Consider the following 25,274-nt stretch of genomic DNA (forward strand, 5'->3'; position numbering starts at 1 on the left):
CTCTAGATATTTGAAAGCGGAGTCATCTGAACTTATCAAGTGCTCAATAGTGAGATTCTTCAGTCACTGTTTAAAGCTTATTGGGGAAAAAAATCAGCAAACCTTTTCTTGTGTTGAGACTGCAACATTTTCATTGATGTATATTCCCAACTTTCTTTCCGTTGCCCAGACTGCTCCAGAGAGCAGAAAATTGCTTCCAATGACTCCAGTCAAGCAGCTTGTTCTTTACAAATGCAACATGTTTCCCAGCTGAAGTTGCCTTTGTATTGTGGAGTTCTCTTCAAAAATTCCAAAATTACAGATGTATACACAGCCAATGACATCATAAGTTAATATTTCAGGTTGCATCTTTATACAAGGGTACATAGGCAAACATGATTAGTTAAAGATTACTGAGTGAAAATCCTGTCCAAATAAATTTGGATAATGTGAAGAAAATGGTGTTTTCAGAAGTGATTCAAAATTAGTCACAGTACATAACACTTTATTGAAGGCTGTTTTTCAAAAAAATAAATCAAACCAATGGTCTTGGAGACTAAATGTGTGCTTTATTTTAACTCAAACTCAAATATTTGCTAATAGGCCTTGATATTCTTTAATACCACACCAATGACTTTAAACAAAACTCCTGGAAGAAGTTTTATAAAAGTTCAGGTGCCTGATTTTTGTTTAACTTCTTCCAACTGATTTGAGTGAGGATCATTTGAACAAATCTATCCACCATGAACTGTAGTTCATGAGAGATTTGATGGTGCTCAGTGTGCATGGCACAATTGTATGCTTAATACAAAGCAGCCATAGTAATTCACTGAATTTGACATCCAGCTCGAGCATTATTGGAACACACTTTGCATTGTCTACACAATTGTGCATTTAACTTCCACTAAACAAAGAAGTGCTAATTAATGAAAATTAATAAAAATAATTAAATTTATAGTTCAGTTCAGAAAAGAAAAAACTCTTATTTTGTAATTCACTTTGGAGGTTTGAATGTAACTGATGATTTGAAAACATTATATATAGTTAGATAAAATCTTACAAAAACTTTGCACCAGCTTAGCAAGTAGATCTTTCACCTTTGGCAACTAAAATGTACATGAATAACTATCTCTCTGCTGGTTCTGATATTCAGATGTGAAATTAGTTCATCGATGCTTGTTTACAGGAGGGTGTAAAACAGCCTATAATTTAATGCAAATTGAAGCTTGTCCAACAAGCATAACTGTCGTAGGAAATGGAAGTGATCCCAATCATGAGATGAGGCCCTCAATGATTTCTCAGGTGGATGTAAGAGAACTCATGACATTAACTGAAGGAACGTAGGGCAGTTACTCCTGGTGCTCGACCAAATCAATATTGCTGGAAAAATGGATTTGATCAATATCACACTTCTGTTTGTGGGACACTAATGTCACTTTGCTCTCTATTATAACAACAATTACACAACCAAAATAATCAATGCATTATCAAGAACATCCATCAACAGACACATCGACCTGGACCCCACATACAAACTACTACAGCTGAAACTGACACCCGGAAGCGGCAAGAACAAACCACTATAAATACCGGAAGAAACATCAAAGCAGCGCTTCACAGGAGGCTCCAATAGCACTGACGATGTTCCCTAGCCAGGGAACGAAACGTTTGCAGCAAAAACTTCCAGCTCGGCGAACAGAACTACAACAACGGACACCCGAGCTACAAATCTTCAACCAGACTTTAAACTATATACTTTCCATAGAGGTATCATGGTGAATGTCCACCAGATTGATTTCTGGGAGATCAGTTTTTTGTATGAGAATAGATTGGCTCAACTGTGTCTGTACCCACAGAAGCTTAGATGAATGACAGGGAATCTTATTGAAATGTGTAAGATCTTTGATCAGGTTTAATAGATGTGGGGACATTCTCCTTGGCATGAGGTGAGGAGGGGAAGTGGATGTGATGGTCCAGAATTGTCTCAGGACAAAGGATAGGCCATTTTGAACTGAGATGAGAGGCATATTTTTCCACTCTAAGGCTGGTGAATTTGTGGAATTTTCTACCACAGGTGCCTGTGTAATTGGATATATTTTTAAAAAAGAGATTATTGGAGACTAAAGATGTCAAGAGGCATAGGGAGATAGTGGAGTATGGCATTGTGATAGAGAATCAACCATTATCACACTGAATGATAACATGGGCTTGATGAGTTAAATAATATCCGTGTGCTCCTAAATGCCTTACTTATTATGTATTGAGCTGTGTTGATGGATAGAGATGGATGCCAGTTCAACTGATTCAAGGATGCCAATCACAGATTCTTTTCCAAATCATACCCTGAAATTTTGGATATCAAGGTCAGAAGTGCAGGACCTGGTACAGGGCTGGAACTTTGAATATGAAAGCCCATTTTCTGGTACATATGAATGGCTGGTTCTTGGACACTAGTGGTCTTCAAGAGGCAGACTCTGTAACCATAGCCCTTAGCAAAATCCAGGACCTTTTGGGTCAGCCTCCTGCCTAGTCCGTGCCGACGGAAACGCTGATCTACAAAAAGTCGGAACAGCTGGCAAGAGTATGGATACCCAGGCTCCATCTTAACTCCCACTGTACCGACCACTCTGTTGCCCTGTTCCTCCACTGCTACCCAGAAGCCAGCTCCAGGTGGTTTCAGGTAATGTCCCTCTATATCTGCCATATCTGTTTCCATCCTCTCCCTAAGGTAGCTGGCATAGACCTGTCTGCACGCCAGGTACATGAAAGTCAGGAGTACAAAGCACATCAAACTAGTGCATGCCAGTGAGCCAGTGAGGACATAAACCAGCTGACCACTGGCAAAAAGCAGGCAGACATTAGACAGTGAACGAATGGCCTGTTTGAATGCCACCACCACCAACTCCATTGTCCCACTGGCAACAATTCTTCTGACATTTTGGTAATCGCCTGCTTGGTATAAACGGATGGTGAATGAAGGTCCACAATCAACCATTCTTGTTCACTTTGCACCAAATGTCCTATGCTCAGCCATTTCAACTGTAAATGGGATCTTGAAATCACAAATCTGAAAAAGGAAACACAGCAGAGGTAGTCACTGATTGTAGATAGGTAGTAAATCAAGGAACATCACAGCTGCAAATGTGTTGCTGGTCAAAGCACAGCAGGCCAGGCAGCATCTCAGGAATAGAGAATTCGACGTTTCGAGCATAAGCCCTTCATCAGGAATAAGAGAGAGAGAGCCAAGCAGGCTAAGATAAAAGGTAGGGAGGAGGGACTAGGGGGAGGGGCGATGGAGGTGGGATAGGTGGAAGGAGGTCAAGGTGAGGGTGATAGGCCGGAGTGGGGTGGGGGCGGAGAGGTCAGGAAGAGGATTGCAGGTTAGGAGGGCGGTGCTGAGTTGAGGGAACCGACTGAGACAAGGTGGGGGGAGGGGAAATGAGGAAACTGGAGAAATCTGAATTCATACCTTGTGGTTGGAAGGTTCCCAGGCGGAAGATGAGGCGCTCCTCCTCCAGCCGTCGTGTTGTTGTGTTCTGCCGGTGGAGGAGTCCAAGGACCTGCATGTCCTCGGTGGAGTGGGAGGGAGAGTTAAAGTGTTGAGCCACGGGGTGATTGGGTTGGTTGGTTCGGGCGGCCCAGAGGTGTTCTCTGAAGCGTTCCGCAAGTAAGCGGCCTGTCTCACCAATATAGAGGAGGCCACATCGGGTGCAGCGGATGCAATAGATGATATGTGTGGAGGTACAGGTGAACTTGTGGCGGATATGGAAGGATCCCTTGGGGCCTTGGAGGGAAGTGAGTGTGGAGGTGTGGGCGCAAGTTTTACATTTCCTGCGGTTGCAGGGGAAGGTGCCGGGGGTGGAGGTTGGGTTGGTGGGGGGTGTGGATCTGACGAGGGAGTCACGAAGGGAGTGGTCCTTACGGAACGCTGATAGGGGAGGGGAGGCAAATATATCCTTGGTGGTGGGGTCCACAAGACAGTCTAAATTATCAACTGGAAATGAATGAAAACATTCACTGTGGGCAGTACAGTGGTTCGCACTGCTGCCTCACAGCACCAGGGACCTGGGTCCGATTCCAGCCTTGGGCGACTGTCTGTATGGAGTTTGCTCATTCTCCCTTTCCCTGCATGGGTTTCCTCCGGGTGCTCCGGTTTCCTCCCACAGTCCAAAGATGTGCAGGTTAGATGAACTAGCCATACTAAATTGCCCATAATGTTCAAGGGCATGTACAAGAGGTGCATTAGTAAGGGGTAAATGTAGAGTAGTAGGGTAGGGGAATGGGTCAGGATGGGTTACTCTTCAGAGGGTCAGTGTGGACTTGTTGGCCCAAAGGGCCTGTTTCCACACTAGGGATTCTATATACATTCTACCCAGCAGATTTTTGGCAGTGCATCACAAAATAGAATCGTACTCACTGGTTAGATTAAAAAGGCTGAATGCAACTGGATGAATTGATTGGATAATAATTTTGAATTTTGCTGTGTATGTTCCCATTACATTTTCCATTTTGTACAAAAGTGTGGTATTTTTCTCCTGTGGATTGGTCCTATTGATTTACCATTCTTATTTTCATTCTTCCATCCATGAAACCAATGTTTTCTTGGTTGTCTCTGTCTAGATGTATGTGTATATAGGTATTTTAAAAGGAGGTTCAAGTTTTAACTAGTAGAGTTACAAGTTAGTAGCTCACAGCTATTTAACTATGATTAGAATGAACTTATTGTAACAAACAGTAGTTCTTGTTACATACTGGAACCTGGTTTGTTTTTTTCTTTTAGAATCTGTTTGTTTGAATATAGTCTTTCTGATAAATTAAGGGCTGACATTTTCTGAAATAGTGAGTTTGGAGAAGATGTATAGCTCAGGTGGAGGTTCTGGATGTAAGTTTGCTCAGTGAGTTGGAAGGTTTGTTTTCAGACATTTCGTCACTATATTAAGTAACATCATCAGTGAGCCTCCAGTGAAGCACTGGTGTTACAGCCTGCTTTCTATTTGTGTGTTTAGATTTTCTTAGGTTGGTGATGTCATTTCCTGTTCTTTTTCTCAGGGGGTGATAGATGGGATCCAAATCGATGTGTTTGTTGAAGAAATTCTGGTTGGAATGCCATTAGTGTATTGTGCCTCTAGATATTAGCAAGTTTGAGAAAACTTATAGCTCAGGTTGACAATCTGGACGTATGTTTGCTCACTGACCTGGAAGGTTCGTTTTCAAACATTTCGTCACCATACTAGGTAAGGAATGCCATTAGCATACTGCACCCCCAGATGTTAGCGAGGTTTGAGAAGACTTATAGCTCAGGTGGAGGTACTGGTTGTAAGTTTACTCACTGAGTTGGAAGGTGCATTTTCAGATTTTCTGTCACCATACTGGGTAACATCATCAGTGAGCCTCCAGCAAAGCACTGGTGTTAAACACATAAATAGAAAGTAGGCTGTAAGTTTTCTTGGGTTGGTGATGCCATTTCCTGTTCTTTTTCTCAGAAGGTGATAGATAGGATCCAAATGAATAAGTTTGTTGATAAAGGTATGGTTGGAATGTCACGCTTCTAGGAATTCTTGCATGTCTCTCTGTTTGCTTGTCAAAGTGGTATCCTTCCTCATCTGTATGTAAAAATACCAGTGATGGTGGGTCATGTCTTTTTGTGGTTAGTTATGTTCATGTATGCTGGTGGATAGTTTTCTGTCTGTTTGTCCAATGTAGTGTTTGTTGCAGTTCTTGCAAGGTATTTTGTAAATGACATTTGTTTTGCATATTGCCTTTATATGGGCACAGAGATGTATGTCATGAAAACAGACCCTTCGGTCCAACCCATCCCTGCCAACTAGATATCCCAACCCAATCTAGGCCCACGGCCAGCACCTGGCCCATATCCCTCCAAACCCTTCCTATTCATAATACCCATCCACATGCCTCTTAAATGTTGCAATTGTATCAGCCTCCACCACTTCCTCTGTCAGCTCATTCCATACCCGTACCACCCTGTGTGTGAAAACTTTGCCCTTTAGGTCTCTTTTATCATCTTTCCCCTCCCACCCTAAACCTATGTCCTCTAGTTCTGCACTCCCCGACCCCAGGGAAAAGACTTTGCCTATTTATCCTATCCATGCCCCTCATAATTTTGTAAACCTCTATAAGGTCACCCCTCAGCCTCTGATGCTCCAGGGAAAACAACCCCAGCCTGTTCAGCCTCTCCCTTTAGCTCAAATCCTCCAACCCTGACAATATCCTTGTAAATCTTTTCTGAACCCTTTCAAGTTTCACAACATCTTTCCAATAGGAAGGAGACCAGAAATGCATGCAATATTGCAACAGTGGCCTAACCAATGTCCTGTACAGCCGCAACATGACCTCCCAACTCCTGTACTCAATACTCTGACCAATAAAGAAAAGCATACCACACGCCTTCTTCACTATCCTACCTACCTGCGACACCACTTTCAAGGAGCTATGAACCTGCACTCCAAGGTCTCTTTATTCAGCAACACTCCCTAGGACCTTACCATTAAAGTGTATAAGTCCTGCTAAGATTTGCTTTCCCAAAATGCAGCGCCTCGCATTTATCTGAATTAAACTCCATCTGGTCAAGATCCCGTTGTAATCTGAGGTAACCCTCTTTGCTGTCCACTACACCTCCAATTTTGGTGTCATCTGCAAATTTACTAACTGTACCTCAAATACTTGCATCCAAATCATTTATGTAAATGACAAAAAGTAAAGGACCCGACGCCGATCCTTGTGGCACTCCACTGGTTACAGACCTCCAGTCTGAAAAACAACCCTCCACCATCACCCTCTGTCTTCTACCTTTGAGCCAGTTCTGTATCCAAATGGCTAGTTCTCCCTGTATTCCGTGAGATCTAACCTTGCTAATCAGTCTCCCATGGGGAACCTTGTCGAACGCCTTACTGAAGTCCATATAGATCACAACTACCGCTCTGCCCTCATCAATCCTCTTTGTTACTTCCTCAAAATCCTCAATCAAATTTGTGAAACATGATTTCCCACACACAAAGCCATGCAGACTATCCCTAATCAGTCCTTGCATTTCCAAATATATGTACATCCTGTCTCTCAGGATATTCTCCAACAACTTGCCCATCACCGACGTCAGGCTCACTGGTCTATACTTCCCTGGCTTGTCCTTACCACCCTTAAGCAGTGGCACCATGTTAGCCAACCTCCAGTCTTCTGGCACCTCACCTGTGACTATCAATGATACAAATATCTCAGCGAGGCCCAGCAATCACTTCTTTAGTTTCCCATAGAGTTCTCGGGTACACCTGATCAGGTCTTGGGGATTTATCCACCTTTACCCGTTTCAAGACATCCAGCACTTCCTCTATAAAATGGACATTTTGCAAGATGTCATTATCTATTTCCCCACAGTCTATAGCTTCCGTATCCTTTCCACAGTCTTGTTCTCATCACGGAAGTTGTAATTTAATCCTTTTTCAATGTCTGTTAAGGGCCAACCAGGTAAATTTTTTTATCTATGCTTCTGTGTTGTTACTTTGTGAGTTTGTCTACTTGTTCCTGCAGGTCTAGTTTTTTTTCCCTGTGTTTGCCGATGTCTAATGCCTATGGCTCATTGTGTATCAGGCCTGCTCATTCAGTCTGTCACATTAGTTAGTAAAGTATTTTTGTCGCAAAATTTCCCGGATATATTTATGGAGTCTGTTGTGGGCATCGTTAATCATTTGGTTGAGCATTCTGCGGACATTTTTCTCTGCTATTCTTTTGGCTAGTGGGATGTTAAGGGGAGGTTTGTATTTAAGACATTTAGGTATTTGAAGACATGTAGGTCACAACATCAGTACTTCATTGGAAGCTCACTGATGATGCTACCTACTGTGGTGATGAAATGTCTGAAAACAAACCTTCCAGTTCAGTGAGCAAACTTACATCCAGAACCTCAACCTGAGCTGTAAGTCTTCTCAAAACTTGCTAACACCTAAGGGCTCAATACACTAATGGCATTCCAACCAGAACTCTTCCAACAAACACATCGATTTGGATCCCATCTATCACACCGAGAAAAAGAAAATTAAACATCATCACCAACCCAAGAAAACCTAAACACATAAATAGAAAGTCGACTGTAACACCAGTGCTTCACTGGAGGCTCACTGATGATGCTACCTAATATAGTGACGAAATGTCTGAAAACAAACCTTCCAATTCAGCGAGCAAACTTGTTGGGAAAACTGACAGCTGAAATTTTGGGGCCATGAGTTCCAACACCTGATACCTTTCTCCTGCTCTCATAGGTCTTCTCTTCCCAACCCAACTACTCAACAAGGTGTTGTGAAAACATTCAAGTCTTAAAATGGGCATCATAGTGGGAAATAAATTTTGAGAAGCACTGCTATGCTAGAAAAAAAATGAAATGTAAAAGCATGTTTGTATGTCAGTAGGTTTTGCTGTCAGAACTAAAATGACTACTTTATGCATGCTGAACAAATTGTTGACATGGCTGCTCATGTTAAACTGAATAACTACAGCTGATTTGTTTACTTAACCTATTTTTCTAATCAAACTGTTCAGAAGTGGGCGGCATGGTGGCACAGTGGTTAGCACTGCTGCCTCACAGCGCCTGTAGACCCGGGTTCAATTCCCGACTCAGGCGACTGACTGTGTGGAGTTTGCACGTTCTCCCTGTGTCTGCGTGGGTTTCCTCCGGGTGCTCCGGTTTCCTCCCACAGTCCAAAGATGTGCGGGTCAGGTGAATTGGCCAAGCTAAATTGCCCGTAGTGTTAGGTAAGGGGTAAATGTGGGGGTGTGGGTGGGTTGCGCTTCGGCGGGTCGGTGTGGACTTGTTGGGCCGAAGGGCCTGTTTCCACACTAAGTCTAATCTAAAAAAAAAGTGTTATTATATAGCTCTGGAATAGGTGGGACTTGAAACTGAGCTTCTTTGCAGAGGGGTATGGACACTACCATTACACCATAAATAAGCCGCAGAAGTTTCACTGATACTTAAACACAAATTTTCCAACTGTTAAATTACATTTGTAGTTTGTTCAAGTGTTTGCACAAGAACACAATGTGTCTTCATGTAATAACTTGACATTTTTTGCTTTTCACAAAGGCCAACAGGGTTCAAGTCTCAGACAATTAATTTCCAACAAATTACAGTACTCAAACATAAATGCAGACATAGGTTTTCTACCCCCCTTTTAAAAAGACTGCACATTCCAGACTCTTTCATGAAACTAGTCTGCCTGGTACTAAACAACCAGCAAGGGTTTTACAGGAATGCTATTTAAAGGACTCACCTGTTCCTCAATCTGAGAATGAGATTGCGACCTTCTATGAAGATTTGGCATCAAAAACCAGCTCTGCAGCCAATTGAACTAACTTGTTCAATTTCAGACTGGCCAAAGGGTTCAATTCCCATAATGACCTCCTTACCTGAAATGAGAAACCCTCAGTTTTAACCTACCACCAGTCATCTCTCTCTAACGAGAGGTCCTCTGAAATGATTTTAACTTCCACTTTTTTCTTTGGGCAATTTTCTATTTCAGATGTGTTTTGGCATCTGGAAACAACTTTGTGCTGGTTAGGAATTACTCAAGTTCATTTCATTCAAGGGTGACCTTGCAGGCATACATCGATTTGAAGGTAAAATAACCGGAGTGTTTTGCATTTGATACTGGAGCCACAGAGCTGAGTGAAGAGCAACGTAAAGCAGCACTTGATTGTGAAGTAAAGGGAGCTGAGCACTGTCCTTTCCCTTGAGGTTGAGGGAAGTGAAGTGTACTTGCACGGCCAAGACGAATTTGACTGTTGATTACTCTGCTAGCTGTGAACCAGGTATACCTGCATATCATTGCTCAGACCATTGAGTATGACTTTGAGATGTCACGTTGACGTTTTACAAGACATTGGTGAGGTATTTTCTGGTTGCCCTGATATGGGAAGGATATTATTAAATTGGAGAGAGTTCAGAAAATGCATAACAGGATGTTACGGGAAATGGTTAGTGAGTTATAAAAATAAGCTAGATAGACTGTGGACATTTTTCACTGCAGCAGAGGAAGTTGCGGGGTTACCTTACAGACACTTATAGAACTACAAGGGGCATATTTTTAAGGAGAGAGAAAGAAGTTTTAGAAAGGACACGAGGGACAACTTTTTTAAAAAAACTACAGTTCATGTGTGTTGAACTGCCAGAGGAAGTGGTGGATGTAGGTACAGTTACAACATTTAAAAAACATTTGGATAAGAACATGAAGAGGAAAGATGTGGAGGTGCCAGTATTGGACTGGCTGGACAAAATCAGAAGTCACATGACACCAGGCTATAGTCCAACAGGTTTATTTGAAATCACAAGCTTCCAGAGCACTGCTCCTTTGTCAGGTGAAGACTGTGACTTCTAAGTATGATAGGGTAATGCAGGCAAGTGGGACTAGCTTAGTTTTGGAGATTGGTCAGCATGGATTAGTTGGACCAAAGGGTCTATTTCCATGCTGGATGACTTTATGATCTAATTCTCTGATTTGAATGTGCAAAGATGGGAGACTAAACCAGAAGAGTGATTATTGTAAAAGGCAGTGATTATTTTGCTAGGAACACAGCCTCGTGTTTGGCATGATGCAAGATGTTTTGAATGAACTACAATGAGCAATGCAAAGTTCACCATCATTACTTACTGGAGAATATTTAAGAGTGTTAAATCTGGCAGTGATGGACCTCCTTGAGACACAATTCTCCACAAGTCCTATTTTTAATTTAAATGCACTTTTGAAGTAGCCTCTTCAACTGTATTTTATGTTTGTAGGCTCCTGGAAAGGGATTGAGAAATCTAATTGCTCATTAATTGAATTCCCACATATTGTGCAAATTTAAGCATGAAGGACTTGGCAGTTGCTTGCTGCTCCCTCTCATGTGTGAATTATCCTTGACCCCAAATATGGGATGGTCCTGTTTCAGGTTATGACATACATTGCAGGGGCCCTGTTACTAGCTAAGTCTCATCTGAGGCAGTGATAGTAAAAACAGAAAGAGATAATTTTAGAATGGAATTTCTTGCAACATAGAAACATCAATTCAGAGTGTACCAAGCTAATGTTTGGTATAAAAGCTCTGGTAGATTAGCACAGGTAGGGAGATACAGGTTACAAATCAAATTTAATGCAGATATGTAGATAATGATGCATTTCGGTGAGGAAGGTAATATAGAGGACAGAATTCAAAAAGAAATGCAGAGACAGAGACCTGCAATATATTTGCAACTGGTATCAGCAATTGCCTCGTCTTTTAGAGATTGTGTGTTGGCTAACAGGAAGTGAATGGTGATCTGTATCTCACTGGAAGAGACAGACTGACGTTTGCTGTAGCAGATCAGGTTAGAAGCCTTCCAGCACTATACAGTCAGTTCTACAATAATGAGACAGTCCAATTCTTGTGCAAACCCATGTTATGAGAAAATTGTGTAATTGCAGCAACGTTTAAACCAATACAGCTATAAATCTTTGCACTTCAGAAAGTGTCCCCAATTCATCAATTGATGTTAACAAAACACATGCTACAGAACGACCTGTACTCCAAGTTCTAATTCACAGAGGAGTTGATGACACTTGTGGTAGAACATGACTGTGCCGGCGTGGCCCTGCTTCAGAACAGAAACTCTCTTCCTTCTCTTCTGGCATTTTTTTCCTCACTTAAGAATTTTGATGGACCTAGTTTGGGACTGTGCCTGTGGCTGCCGCTTTAGAATCCAGAGATAGCAGTTAATCAGGCAGTTAGAATAGTTTTCACAGCCAGCAGTGGCTGATGCAAGTAAGGTGTCTTTTTATTTTTGCCTTTAAAAACTGTATGGCAAGGAGAAAAAGTTTTTTGTAAAACACTATGTATTAAATTAAAAAAGGTAGAAACACAAAAAATGATGACCTAAAATTAATAATCAATTCATTAGCAAAATGGCATTGAATAAGACTAACCAGAGAAGTGAATATGTGGATCAAAGATTGGTGAGGTAAAACAGATGTGGATTCATGGCATAGTAGCACTAGTATTGGGTCAATTGGAAGCTGTACCATCAGGACAGGCTTCCCCCAAACTGTGTTGGGGTCAGTGTTCAGCCCCATTAATAAGTTACTGAATAAGTAACTGCACAATTCAATGGTCGAAGTGATGTACCAGCATTGAAAGATTCATGAACTAATAGAAAACAGTTGGGTTAAAAGGACCATTATCAAAATGATTAACAAGGGGAGTGCCACAGCAATCAATGCTGTCTTCTTAGCTATTTTGCTCAAACACTAATGACTTAGTCACTTCATCTATCAAATTTGGGCATGACGCAAGGAGCTAGCAAAGCAAAAATAAAGTTAGTAAAGGAATATAGATAAGTTAAGTGGATGAGCAAAAATTTAGCACAGAGAGCAAAATGTCAGATAAAATAGAAAAACAGAATATTTAATAGCTTGGGGGCATGCTGCAGTAGAGCAAGTTGAGCACTTGCACATTAATCATGATGTTCACATGGTGGTACAGCAAGTAATTAAAAAAGACATGGGATGTTTAGAAATGGAGTTTAAGGATATATTTGTTGGCAGATCAACATGCACGAGCACACTAATTACTGAACAATAGGAAAAAAATTGTACTGTTTGACACTTTACCACCATTTTATTTATATGACCACTAAAATACTATAATAATTTGTTAAAATTATACATTTAATTGCTATGTGACTTCTGCAATAATTTGTGGCGCAGTGTTTTAGTTCTGAAAAGTCACACTGGACTCAAAACATTGTTTCTCTCTCCACAAATGGTACCAGATCTGCTGGGATTTTCCAGCATTGTGTGCTTGTTCCAGATTGCCAGCACCTGCAGTGTTCTGCTTTTATTTAAAGTGAGGTGCACCACCTGGCCTTTTGCCAACTTTAGCCAAGGATTCATTTAATCATTATTTGAGCATCACAACTGTTATGGTCAACTCTCCTGCTCCTCAGATACTGCATGACCTGCTGTGCTTTTTCCAGTGCCACACTTACAGACTCAGAAGTGAGCTTGGTCTAGCATAATTACTTTGTGACTTTTTTATTTTATACTTTATCAGATTATAGATTTTATTTCACGTACAGAAATATTTTCAGGTATCCTTCACGTCTAGTACTCCAATGCCAGTGTAAGATTGACATCTGTAGCTTTCAAGTCAACTCAAGTGTCAGACATAAAACTCACTAAGGCTATGGGTTTTGTCCCCGATCTGTAAAGTTAGCCTTTCTAAAAAAAAAGAAACACCACCCACATTTCCAAACTCCATTCATGGAGCAAACACACATGGCTAGCTTCATAAAATGGGCCGGGCCAAGCCAACGTGAAAGAGTCCAAAAGGCTGTCAGTTCCAGAGGCAAACTGGTCAGAAAGCTGGTCTTGGGGCTCCAGGACCAGTCAACTTTTTAAGAAAAAAATGCTGCTGACAACACAAGACATCCCTCCTGCTCTCACCTTCACCCCCCAACTCATTCCCCATATCCTATCCGATGTCAATCTACCAATCCATGATAATCCTTTGTAATCTCTGTGCCACCTTATATACCCTATGGCCTTTACAGTTCACATGCCAACATAAATCCTATCTGCTGCCCATCTCTTTCCATGCCAACACACCTAGTACCAACTTTAGGAAGACATGGCTGAGAGCGTATACTGATATCATTTCAGATGACTAGGAGAGGTAAGAAATCAAAATTCCTTCAAAGGGTAACAAACAAGAGAATAGGGCCCCTCAAAAATCAGCAAGCCTGCCTGTATGTGGAACCATAGGATATGGGAGAAGATATTAAACGAGTATTTTGCATCAGTGCTTACTGTGGAGAACATGGAAGATATTGGATGTGGGGAAATAGATGGTGATATCTTGAAGAAAATGTCCATATTACAGAGGTGGTGGTAAAAAACAAAGTGGATAAATCCCCAGGATTTGATCAGATGTACCCTAGAACTGTGTGGGAAGCTAGGGGAGTGATTGCTGCGCCCCCAAGCTGAGATATTTGTATCATTGATAGTCACAGGTGAGATGCTGGAAGACTTGAGATTGGCTAACGTAATACCAATTTGGAAGGTCAAAGTTGAATGCAGAATACAGAGTAAAGGCAGGATTCTTGGCAGTGTGGAGGAACAGAGGGATCTTGGGGTCCATGTCCACAGATCCCTCAAAGCTGCCACCTAGGGCGATAGGGTTGTTAAGACAACACGTGTGTTAGCTTTCATTAGGAGGAGGATTGAGTTTAAAAGCAGTGAGATTTTGCTGCAGCTCTATAGAGTACTGGTTAGACCACATTTGGAATACTGTGTTCAGTTCTGGTCACCTCATTATAGGAAAGATGTGGAAGCTTTGGAAAGGGAAGATTTACCAGGATGCTACCTGGATCAGAGGACATGTCTTATGAGGAAGCTACGGCTTTTCTCGTTGGAGCCAATAAGGATGAAAGGTGACTTGATAGAGTGGATAGCTAGAAACTTTTTCCCAGGACAGAAATGTCTATCATGAGGAGGCATAATTTTAAGGTGATCGGAGGAAAGTTTAGGGTAGAATACATTAAGGACATTTAAGTGACTCTTGAATAGGCACAAGAGTACAATGAAGGGTATGCAAGTTAGTCTGATCTTAGAGTAGGATACAAGGCCAGCACAACATTGAGGGCTAAAGGGTCTATATTGTTCTATATTCTAGATTAGGTACAGATATCTGGTCAGTTAGACTGAAGGGCCTGTTTTTATGCAATACATCTGACTCTAGCTAGTCCTTTATTTAAACAAACACTTCTGCTCAGTCAACATTTAGAGTCATTTATCAACATGCTCACCTCGATAGACATTTCTTGTGAAAATGAGTTTTAGAAATTGAGCATACAGCACAAATCCTATCATTGCTTGCAAATAGGAAATACCTAGCCTATTTATTAAAATATAAGTCATCCACATTTTTTTGGACAGTTCCTTGCTTCTCTCTTTTCACATCCAATTTTCCCCAAACGCAAAAAGCACACCTGGGACGTCATTCCTAAAAGGCACAAGTGTTTTCCCTATGCCTCACCCTATAATCTAATGCCATCTACTCATCCCATTACTCCTCATACACACTGTCATCCAATGACCCCCATCCATGCCAACTTGGTACTTTTTCAACCCACTATCTTTTATCTACCATACCGATTCATTGTAAGTACGCTGATTTTATTGCGGACAACACTGAGAAAAGCACTCAAAAACACACGGACACTTTTTGACAAGACTTGTTGACATTATTTGATGAGTTGGATAGTTGAGGAGTTTGTGCATAAAGGTTCATTTGCCTCTATACTTAACAATACCAAGAGCTCACAATTCTAAGCTGATTTCTGATGCCCTAATCCCAAATTATGCTAACACTATCTGCAGGGCCACCTCAGCTCTCCAAAGGGGTTCTTGGTCATCCGAAAAAGAAATACATTGAGAATAGGTAAGCTCTTATTACTCCACACAGCCTACATACACCACAAACTCAAATCTGAACTCACTGGAGGCACTTGGCTATTCACCTTGGAGAACCATCCAAACTTGAAGCATGACCCCATCCTTGTGAAAATCTGAAATAGCGGGTTTGGCAACTGGAGTTTGATTTCTAATTTCTTCAGACATCTTTGCCTGGCAGATATTTCTAGGTCCAAATCTCTCTAGGAATCAGTTTAAACAGCATCTTATTAAAATTTATTAACAAAAGAGAGCCCCTATAAGTTGAGTCTATTAAGAATGACATGAGTTAAAGTATAACAGTGGTATTCCTACACTAAAGTATTGCACTCACCAGGAGTAAGTCAGATTTTGATCTGAACCTTAGAGCTTTTTTCTTAAAAAATTGGGGCTTTGAAAAATCAAAGCAGAATTGTGCCCTAGCATAAACTTGGTTTAGGTCTTGGAAGCAAATACAGAACCAGAGAAATCAAACCTAATACTTTCTTGGATTTAGATATGGAGGGCACTAAAGTGAAATCAGATGAAGTTATATTTTGTTTTTTAAAAAGTAACTGTTTTAAGACATTTCACCCAATGTGAAACTTAAATACCACTGGCCATTATATGCAACAATTAGTACAGCCACAAAATTAACCACAGTTCCTCTGAGCTAATGAAACAAAGTATCTTCCATTTCATTTATGAAGACATTTGGTTTTGATCATGCTTTTCCTTCTTTGGCCACCAATACTTCCTCAAACTAAATTGAGTGTTTGTCTATCTACAAGATGCACTCCGACAACTCCAAACTAATTACCTCTACCCTAGTCGCTCAGTAGTTAGCAGCACTACCTCACAGCATCAGGGACCCTAGTTGGATCCCAACCTTGGGTGCTTGCACTGTCAGTGTCTGCATGGGTTTCCTCCATGTACTCTGGCCTCCTCCCACAATCCAAAGATGTGCAGGTCAAATTGGCCATGCTAAATTGCTCCATTGTGTCCAGGGATGTATTAGGATAGGTGAATTAGTCGGGGTGAATATATGGTAGGGGAATAGGTCTCGGTGGGTTACACTTCGGAGGGGCACTCTTCAGACTCTTCAGTGTGGACTTGTTGGGCTGAAGGGCCTGTTTCCACACTGTAAGGATTCTATAATATAATTCTAATTACTTAGGAACTACAGCATCCAAATTCCCTAAGGTCATTGGAAGCAAAGCACAGATCCTTCACTGTAACCAAAAAAATCTCAAAATTCATTCTGAGAATACCATAATCATATTAGCTACAGCAGTTCAGGAGATGGTTCATTAAAATCCGCAAAAATGCAACTTGGTCTGGGAAATGGAATGCTGACCTTGCACTAATCATATATCCAGAATAATGGGTGAGAGAGAGAGAGAGAGATATGGTATTGCAAGACTGTCGGTCATCAACAGGAGAAAATAATCTACTGAAAACAAATGCTTCAGGAAGTTTACCTGGGGGAGCATAGAGGAGCTAGCGGGAGCACAGACTCAAAGCCAAGGAAAAAAATATTAACAAAGGCGCTGGAGGTCTATACTTACCTGGGAGGACAAAGACATAGTTCACCAGAAATAATTTTAAAAATTCAAGAGATGCCTGTAGATTCTTTTGGTAATAGCTGTTAATTTGAATACCTATTCAAAATTGTTTTCGGATAAAAGGTAAATGAGAAAAAGTGTAAAAGGAAATTTAAAAAAATAACCTAAAAACAAAAACAGATGAGGTGATGTGTTGTAGCTGCATGAGGTGCGAGGTGATAGACCCCATTGTGGTTCAGAGTGGCTACATAGATAAAGTATTAATTGCTCAAGAAACTTCAGCTCAGTTTCAGTTGCAGATTGCAGCATGTCGAGGGGTATAAGTTACCTGGATGCTGTTTTAGGAGACACACTTTAGACTAAAGTGCCTTGAATTTTCAGTGGTTAGGGTGTGATAATGAGCAAGGTAGGTAGCAGCTCTTGTCCTTGTCGAACAGATTCACGATTCTTGCTCTGTGTGTACACAAAACCAGGAACTATGAAGGATAAAACTGACCACCCCACCATGGTACAGGGAGCAATTCAAGTAGGATTAGAAGGGAGAAATATATCGTCATAATGGAAAATGATATAGGTTATGGACAAAAACACTATTGTGGTCAGATTTGGCATATTACCTATCTAGTACAAGGTTTAGCAGCTCTCACCTAGGCTGCAGAGGTACTTGAAGTGGGAAAGGCAAGATCCAGTTGTCACAGTAACAAGACAGGAGGAAAAAGGTTCTGCTGAAGGAATAAAAGCAGCTAGGAACTAAATTAGAAAGTTAGAACCAAAAAGGTGGCAATAATATTGAGAAGAGAATAAATAAGGCATTTTGCAAGAGATGGATAATGCAGAGTCCATTTGGATGGAGGTAAATAAGGGCTTATACCTGAAACATCGATTCTCCTGCTCCTTGGATGCTGCCTGACCTGCTGCACTTTTCCAGTGACATTTTTCAGCAGTAAATAGGAAAAGACAACATCGCTAAGAGGATACTAAAAAAGAGGTAGCTAGATAGGTATTTGACATATTTGCTGTTATTTTCCAAATATCCTGTCATACCAGAGAACTGGAATATCCCAAGTGACACCCCTATTCTAAACTCAATGGAGACAAAGCAGGTTAGCCTAATATTTGTCATTAGAAACAGAACATTTGGAAAATCATAATCTAATGAAACAAAGTCATGAAAGGTAAATCATATGGCTAATTTAGAGATTTTGGAGAAAGTCTCAAGAAAATTGCAGCATTTTCTTTGTCAGTGGATACAGTGCACCTCCACGAATTGCTTCAGAGATAAATCTCTTCAGCAAATCAAGTCCATACACAATTCTTTTCTTCTGGTTTCTGATTGCTTCCCAGTCATTAAAAGGGTAGGCCTGAAAGACGACCCACTCAAAACTAATTTTGGGGATTTACAATGTTTTAAAGTAATCTTAGGAGCAGCATCACAAATCAGTCTTTAAATATAACACACTATGAACGTACCTTTTATCTAATATCCAAAAAGTCTAGCAAAACCCAGGGGTCAAACAGAAAAGCTTATCAATGTGCTTCAGCTTACTACATTTTTACGTGTTACACGGTGTCCTCAATTTCTGAAGGAGAGACACATAACATGGAGCTTAAATTCATGGTTTAAGCTAAAAGACAAAGCAAAAAAATATAAAACTTTATCCAGAACCCCACAAGCAGAATATATTCCTTATTACTCAAATAATAGGAACAAGATGTTTTTCCTGCCTTCTGAACTCAAGTCGTAGCTCGCACAGTTTCCTGTGGTTAGCATTGCTGTCTCTCAGCACCAAGGATCCAGACTTGATTAGAGCCTCAAGTGGCCGTGTGTGGAGTTTGCATGTTCTCTGCAGGTTTCTGCCAGGTGCTCCAGTTTCCTCCCACACTACAAAAAGATTAGGTGGATTGGGCAGGCTAAATTATACTGCAGTATCCAGGGATTTGCAGGGCAGGTGGATTAGCCTGGGTTAAGTGTAGAGTTCGTGCGAGAAGGTGGACCTGGGCAGAATGATCTTTGGAGGGATGATACAGATATCATGAGCATAATGGCCTCTTTCTGCATTGTCAGGATTCTAGGATTTTATATTTTGGTTGGATTCAGACAGAGGAAGTGAGCTGAGCAGAGGAAATGTACAACCAGCTGGAGTGTGACTTTAACAGATCAATCAAAATCTGCAAATTGTGGCCCTGCCTTCCTCACCATCCTAGATAGGGTCTTCAAACAAGTAGTTTCAAGGAAACATTCCTTTAAATCATGCCTAAGATGCCAATTATTTAATATTTGAACAGAATGAAGTGACCACCGTCTGACAAAAGTCAATCGATCTATTACATTTACTTAGACAAAACTGTGCGATTGCAGGAAATTAAAACAGTCATCAGGAGTGCTCCTGGATAGAATGACAATCAAAGCTCAACATACCTTAATATATTTCACCACACAGGGTGTTTTGTTTCATATACCAAGCATGGAAATATTCAGCAGTTTGAAAACTTGTCAGTAATGTTGATGCAAAAGAAAAATACAGCCAAAATTACATATCATAGCTTCACATATTTGTTAAAGATTACTTTTGATTCTGAATGAAGTTTATATTTGCACAAAACTAACATTTCTTAATGAAATCATTTACATTTGCCAAAAGAGAAAGTGAGTACATTTAATTTCCTCCATTTAAATCCCAGGTGCCTGCATCTCAAAGCCAGAACTGTCGGGAAGAGAGAGAGATTCAGAAACTTTATTGACTGGAGAGAAAGTCAAAAACAAAACAAACAAAGTCTAACATTAGAACAGGATATGCTGGCATTCTAGTCCACAATTTACTTACAATTAAACAAATTCGCACTTGCTGCAATTAAAAGAAATCAAGAAATGCTTGAAACACTCAGTTGGCAGCATCTATGCAGAGGGAAAAACTTAACGTTTCAGGCGGATGACCTTTTAGCAAAGCCAAAATGTCACTACCTCCAAAAGTTGGTTTTTATTTCACATTTCCAATACAGTGCTTGCGTACAAAATCATGTTCTGTATTAAAACATAAATTAAATATTAACTGTCCATAATACAAAAGATAAAAACTTACACCCTTTAAATAATGAAAGACACCATAAGATTTCAGTAAACAAAAAACTATTGCATGTAAAAAGACAATATAACTACATTCAGTTTTATTGCTTGCTCCTTCATCTGCCTGCAATTGGCATGGAGGAGTTGGGCCAAAGGACCTGTTTGGCTGCTGTGTACTTCTAGAATAGTCTAGTACTTTGAAGTCTTAATGTTATTTACTTCTGTCAGAACCACAATTTTCAATTCCAGCTATTCTCTCAAATATGACTTGGTGTTTATGCATCAGTCACTTGTCACAATTGCCTTCTTGGTGCTTTCCAGCCAAGTCTATTGATTGTTTTCTTTGCCACAGAGCTCAAGAGGTCCACTGGATTACTTTAACTGGATGTAGGCCATAGTACATTTGAGCTGTTTTTCCTTCAAAAATCTGAAAAAGAAACATTATACCGCCACCTGCATTCCACACAGAACAATGTTATTACTTTCTCAACTCCACTGCAGACCTGACAAGTTTTGGCTCTCATCTGAGGGAGCTGCAGATTGCCAGAGCTCAGCCTGTGAATAAACTGCATTTGGAGTGAACAGCCCCATAATTTAACAAAAGAACCATTCATTTCCAACAGTCTATTTCCATGGGGACATGGCATGTTTTCGGAATATCCCAAAACATACTTTACGAAGTGAGGTTGGCGAAGATTTGTAGCTCGGGTGGACAGAGGTTTGCTCGCTGATTTGGAAGATTCATTTTCAGACGTTGTCACCATACTAGGTAATATCAATGAGCTTCCAGATGGACCACTTTCTATGTTTAGTGGGTCATATCTTTTTGTGGCTAGTTGATGTTCATTTATCCTGGTGGATAGTTTTCTGCCTGTTTGTCCAACGTTGTGCGTTACAGTTCTTGCAAGGTTGTTTGTAAGTAACATTAGTTTTGCTTGTTGTTCGTATAGGGTCTTTCAAGTTCATTAGCTGCAGTTTCAGCGTACTGGTCGGTTTGTGGGCTACCATGATGCTAAGAGGTTTGAGTGGTCTGGCAGTCATTTCAGAGATGTCATTGTAGGGAAGAGTGTTAAGGTTTCTGGACATGTTTAGTTTTACTTTTTGTCTGTACACAAATGTCATCAACTAGCCACAAAGACATGAACTACTCTCACTCGTACCCTTATACACAGATGAGGAAGGTCACCACTTTGGGACAACACATCCATCCTAGGCAAGCCAAACAGACACGCACAAGAATTCTTAGAAGGATGACATTCCAACTGGAACTCTATCGATAAACACACTGACTTGGATCCCACTTACCATCCCCTGAGAAAAAAAAAGAAAAAGGCATCAACCCAAGGAAACCTAAAACACAAATAGAAAGTAGGCCATGCCACCAGTGCTTCATCCGGAGAGGTCACTGATGTTAATTAGTATGGTAACGAAACATCTGAATAATCTTTCCAACTCAGCAAGCATATCTACATCCACAATACTTTTAGAATTTTATCCAACTTCAAAATTATTTTGTTACTGGAACCAGTAAACAAAATTTTTACAACCTTAATGATTTAGTGTTGGGTAAGGGCTTTTGGACCTTAAAACTACACTGTAATGATGTCTTGGAACCAATCCCTTTGAGATTTCTGTAAGTACGGTGTGCACAGGATTGGAGATTGAAAGAAATGCAGGTAGAGAATAATCTCAAGTAAATAATAGGCACAGTAGCCTGGTGTAATTGATCACCATGTGCAGTTACATACATTATTAATACACAAACAGTAAAGAAGCCAAAGCCTAAAACAGATCTTGAACTTGCCTTCTCCTGTGTTCTCATTCATGTCTCACATAGCCTTAGTACGATTTCATTTTTATCCATCTGCTCCCTTGCTCTTCCTTCACTTTGTCAGTTCTGGAGAAATGTCATAGACCTTAAGTTGTGTGGAATCAATCTCCACTATTCTGCAATGGCCATGGCTAATCCAAATAACTTACATGTCCCTGGACGCCATGGCAGAACATAAGCAGAATACTCAAACTCCGCACACAACGGTCAGAAGGTGGAATCGTACCTGGGTCCCTGACACTATGAGGCAGCAGTGCTAATCACTGAGCCACTGCCGTTCATGATCATGACTGAACATCCAACTCGACAGTCTGTTTTTGCTTCCCCCCATATTCTTTGATCCCTTTAGCCCCCAAGTGCTATACGGAACTCCATGAAATCATAGTACTTTTGTCTTGACTGATTTCTGTACTATTTCAAATCCACAAGATCACCACTCTCTGGGTGAAGAAATGATTTACCTTATATCCTCATTTAGGACTTCCCCAAAGTCAGAACCTCCTTTCCACAACTTTCCTTTCTAGTTTGTTAGAATTCATTCCATGTTAATATAGGCTCACTCAGCTTGTCAAAAATCACATTGAAGCAGTGCATATCCTTGTTAAAAGAATTAACCAATTATATGTTTATATATAAATTACAATCTAATGTTCAACTGACTGTCAATTTGAAACAAATTTTATACTGGCCAAAGCTTTTATAACATAAGATATTTATTGAAACATTAAATTGCTTGCAAATGAAAAACAATGCTGTTTCAATACAATATAATCATATTACCTAAAAAGCATCTTAGGTGCTTGGAGTTTGGGTTGAATTATAGTCAAAGAAAGGACAAGTCTCATGGAGGAATGAAGCTACCAAGAAACATGTAGTGCCGACATGGTCAGTTTGGAAGAACGAGATAGAGGACAAGAAAGGACATGAGTAAAACACGACTTAGGCCAAAGGTGGGAAAAGTAGCAAGTATTAAACAATACTCAAAATAACTAAATAGAGAGTCTAATCACAATCTTTGAAATATCCTTGATTAGGGAAGCGGTGCCAACATCTGTTGGTGAAAGAACAGGAAACCGCCAAACTGACTGATTAATAAGTGTATGTTTTATTACAAGGATGTAAATGGTAACCACCATGAAAAAGTAGAACTTTGACAGTGCTCATGGTAGTATCCCTCTTGCTGACCAAAAAAGGTCCATGTTCAGGATGTGTGTCATTGCATAGCTGACCAGGTTGATTAAAATGTTATTGGATTTAGTTATCAGAGGCACAATATCAAAATGCAGACAACACCTTTACTGAGTACTGTATGACAAGTACATGACAAAAAAAGGTTCAAAATGGCTGTGGCCAAAATGTGAGAGTGGATCCTCCAAAAACACTGCTTTTCAGCATTTTTGGAAACAATCAAGATTGAGAAAGGTAATTCATATTCTCAACTAAAGGAGCTTAGAGTCTGGAACACTATAATTCAAAGTTGCAAAGGGAAGACAAAATTAGGAGCTCATTTTATGGATAGCAACTTCTAAAAAATTGATTATTTTAATTAATGTCACTTAAAAGTTCCTCCAAAGTTTATAATTTGCCATATACACAAGTTAATCACTTTTTCTCCCATTAGACAGCAAGTAAATTAAAGTTTTGCAAAACAAACCTGCGCTATAAATTACAAACTTTTTTCTGCCTGGCCAAAAAGACCTTAAGGAAACTGACACCACGAGCATGTTATTTTAAAATATCACTCTGGTAGCTCAGCACATTAAAACATTGGGTAAAAAATGAGGTCTGCAGATGCTGGAGATCACAGCTGAAAATGTGTTGCTGGTTAAAGCACAGCAGGTTAGGCAGCATCCAAGGAATAGGAAATTCGACGTTTCAGGCATAAGCCCTTCCATCAGGGGTTGAGCCTTTGGCTCATCAGAATCTAAGGGAAGCTATTCCGATTAATTCAGCCACCTTGGACTGAGCATGAGCTTTTCATTTCTCTCTGCAATAAAGAATCCAAATGAGCTAAAATTTACGAAAGGATTGGGGGTTATAGCAAAGAGAAAGGAGAGGAAAAAGATTCCAAACTCTACTAATCCATATGACATCAGGTCACAAAAATGAAATCTTAGAAATATAGGTTCAAAAGGTACATTCCATGCTATATGAAATTTTTTGAAAACAGCATATCATTTCATCTCATCACAGCTGAAAGGTTAGAGACTTTCTCTACTGCTAATGTGTATTTAAACCATACTGTCATCTCAGTGAAAACTAATCACTCCATCGTGAGTCTCCATTTTCCCTTTGAATGTTGACATAACGAAGGACTTCAATGCTTGATCGAGGTGAACTACTGATTATTATGCAACTGCCTACATGTACCTCTAACAATCGCTAATCTTTGCTTTAGCCTCAGCACACTATTTGTAGGATATGTTGGCCTAGCCAACGTATTACCCACTCCTAACTCTCCAAGATGGAGATGTTAAGCAGCCTTATGGAGCTGTTGGGTGTACTTGCATTATTAGACCCAGAGTCCAAAAGTTAAAACCATATTTAGCATTAGCTATGATTCCAACAGCAGAGAGTCGTCCTCCCAACTTAATGCAAGTCCAGTTTTGACAGCGATCCTCAATGACATGGTCAAATGCTACCCTGAAGTCAAGGGCAGTAATTCTCACTTCCCCTCGACTTCAGCTCTTTCCTCTAAGTTTCAGCCAAGGCTATGAGATCAGGAACTGATTAAGTATGATGGAACTCAAACAAGAGTAATGAACAGGTTATTGTCAAGTGAGTGCCACTTGACAGCACTGAATGCCATCATCCAGCCTTTTGAGTCCATAACTTTTGTAGTAAGTGGTTCTATTAGCTACTTAGTATCAAACAAACAGTCAATAGAATTGGTAGAAGTCTAGTAACCTCAGGAGGCCATGATGGACAGTCTACTGACACTGACTGAAGATGCTGGCAAATGCTTGGACCACATCTTTCGCATTGATTTCCTGGGCCCCATTTCATTTACGGTGGAGATATTTGCAGATCCACTTCCTCCAGTGAGTGGTTTAATTGTGCGCCAATTAATGTGGTAGGACTGCAGACCTTACAACTGGTATTAATGGATGTGAGATTGCTTAGCTCTATCACATGTTATTTGTATTCAAGTACTCTTCCACAGTTGTTTTACCAGGTTGACACCTCACTTTTAGGTAGGTCTGCTGTTGTTCTGGACGTGCTTGTGTATTTCATTGAATCTGGGCAATCCCCTGACTTTGTAGTACACTACTGTTTAGATATACCACCTCAGGTTGCAGATGATAGCGGAGTACAATCCAACATCAGCTAATTGTTCATAGTGCCTCAAGGAAGTTCAGCCTTCTGTTGCTAGATCTGCTCAAAATCTC

General features: G+C 40.4%; 1 protein-coding gene across 11 annotated transcripts in view; it reads right to left on the minus strand.

Moving 5' to 3' along the window:
• Window positions 1-25,274, minus strand: part of LOC132824846 (N-acetyltransferase 8-like) — a 78,940-nt gene that overhangs the window by 48,557 nt on the left and 5,109 nt on the right. For 3 of the 11 annotated variants that reach the window (XR_009645713.1, XR_009645717.1, XR_009645715.1), the window contains exons 2-3: window positions 9,255-9,390; window positions 2,968-3,046 (exon numbers count right to left, since the gene is read on the minus strand). The exons of 1 other annotated variant lie outside the window; for it this stretch is intronic. Coding sequence is in view for 3 of the 10 variants with exons in the window: in XM_060839628.1 (XP_060695611.1) it covers window positions 2,297-2,974 (678 nt within the window). In the remaining 7 variants the exon portion in view is untranslated. Of the gene's footprint in view, window positions 1-528; window positions 3,047-3,448; window positions 3,572-9,254; window positions 9,391-18,460; window positions 18,544-19,341; window positions 19,481-19,738; window positions 20,482-20,508; window positions 21,366-25,274 lie in introns of those variants that run through there. 7 more of the 11 variants (XR_009645714.1, XR_009645718.1, XM_060839628.1 and 4 more) reach the window with 6 other exon arrangements.

This window comes from Hemiscyllium ocellatum, chromosome 19 (genome assembly GCF_020745735.1).
Source record: "Hemiscyllium ocellatum isolate sHemOce1 chromosome 19, sHemOce1.pat.X.cur, whole genome shotgun sequence".
Lineage (NCBI taxonomy): Eukaryota > Metazoa > Chordata > Chondrichthyes > Orectolobiformes > Hemiscylliidae > Hemiscyllium > Hemiscyllium ocellatum.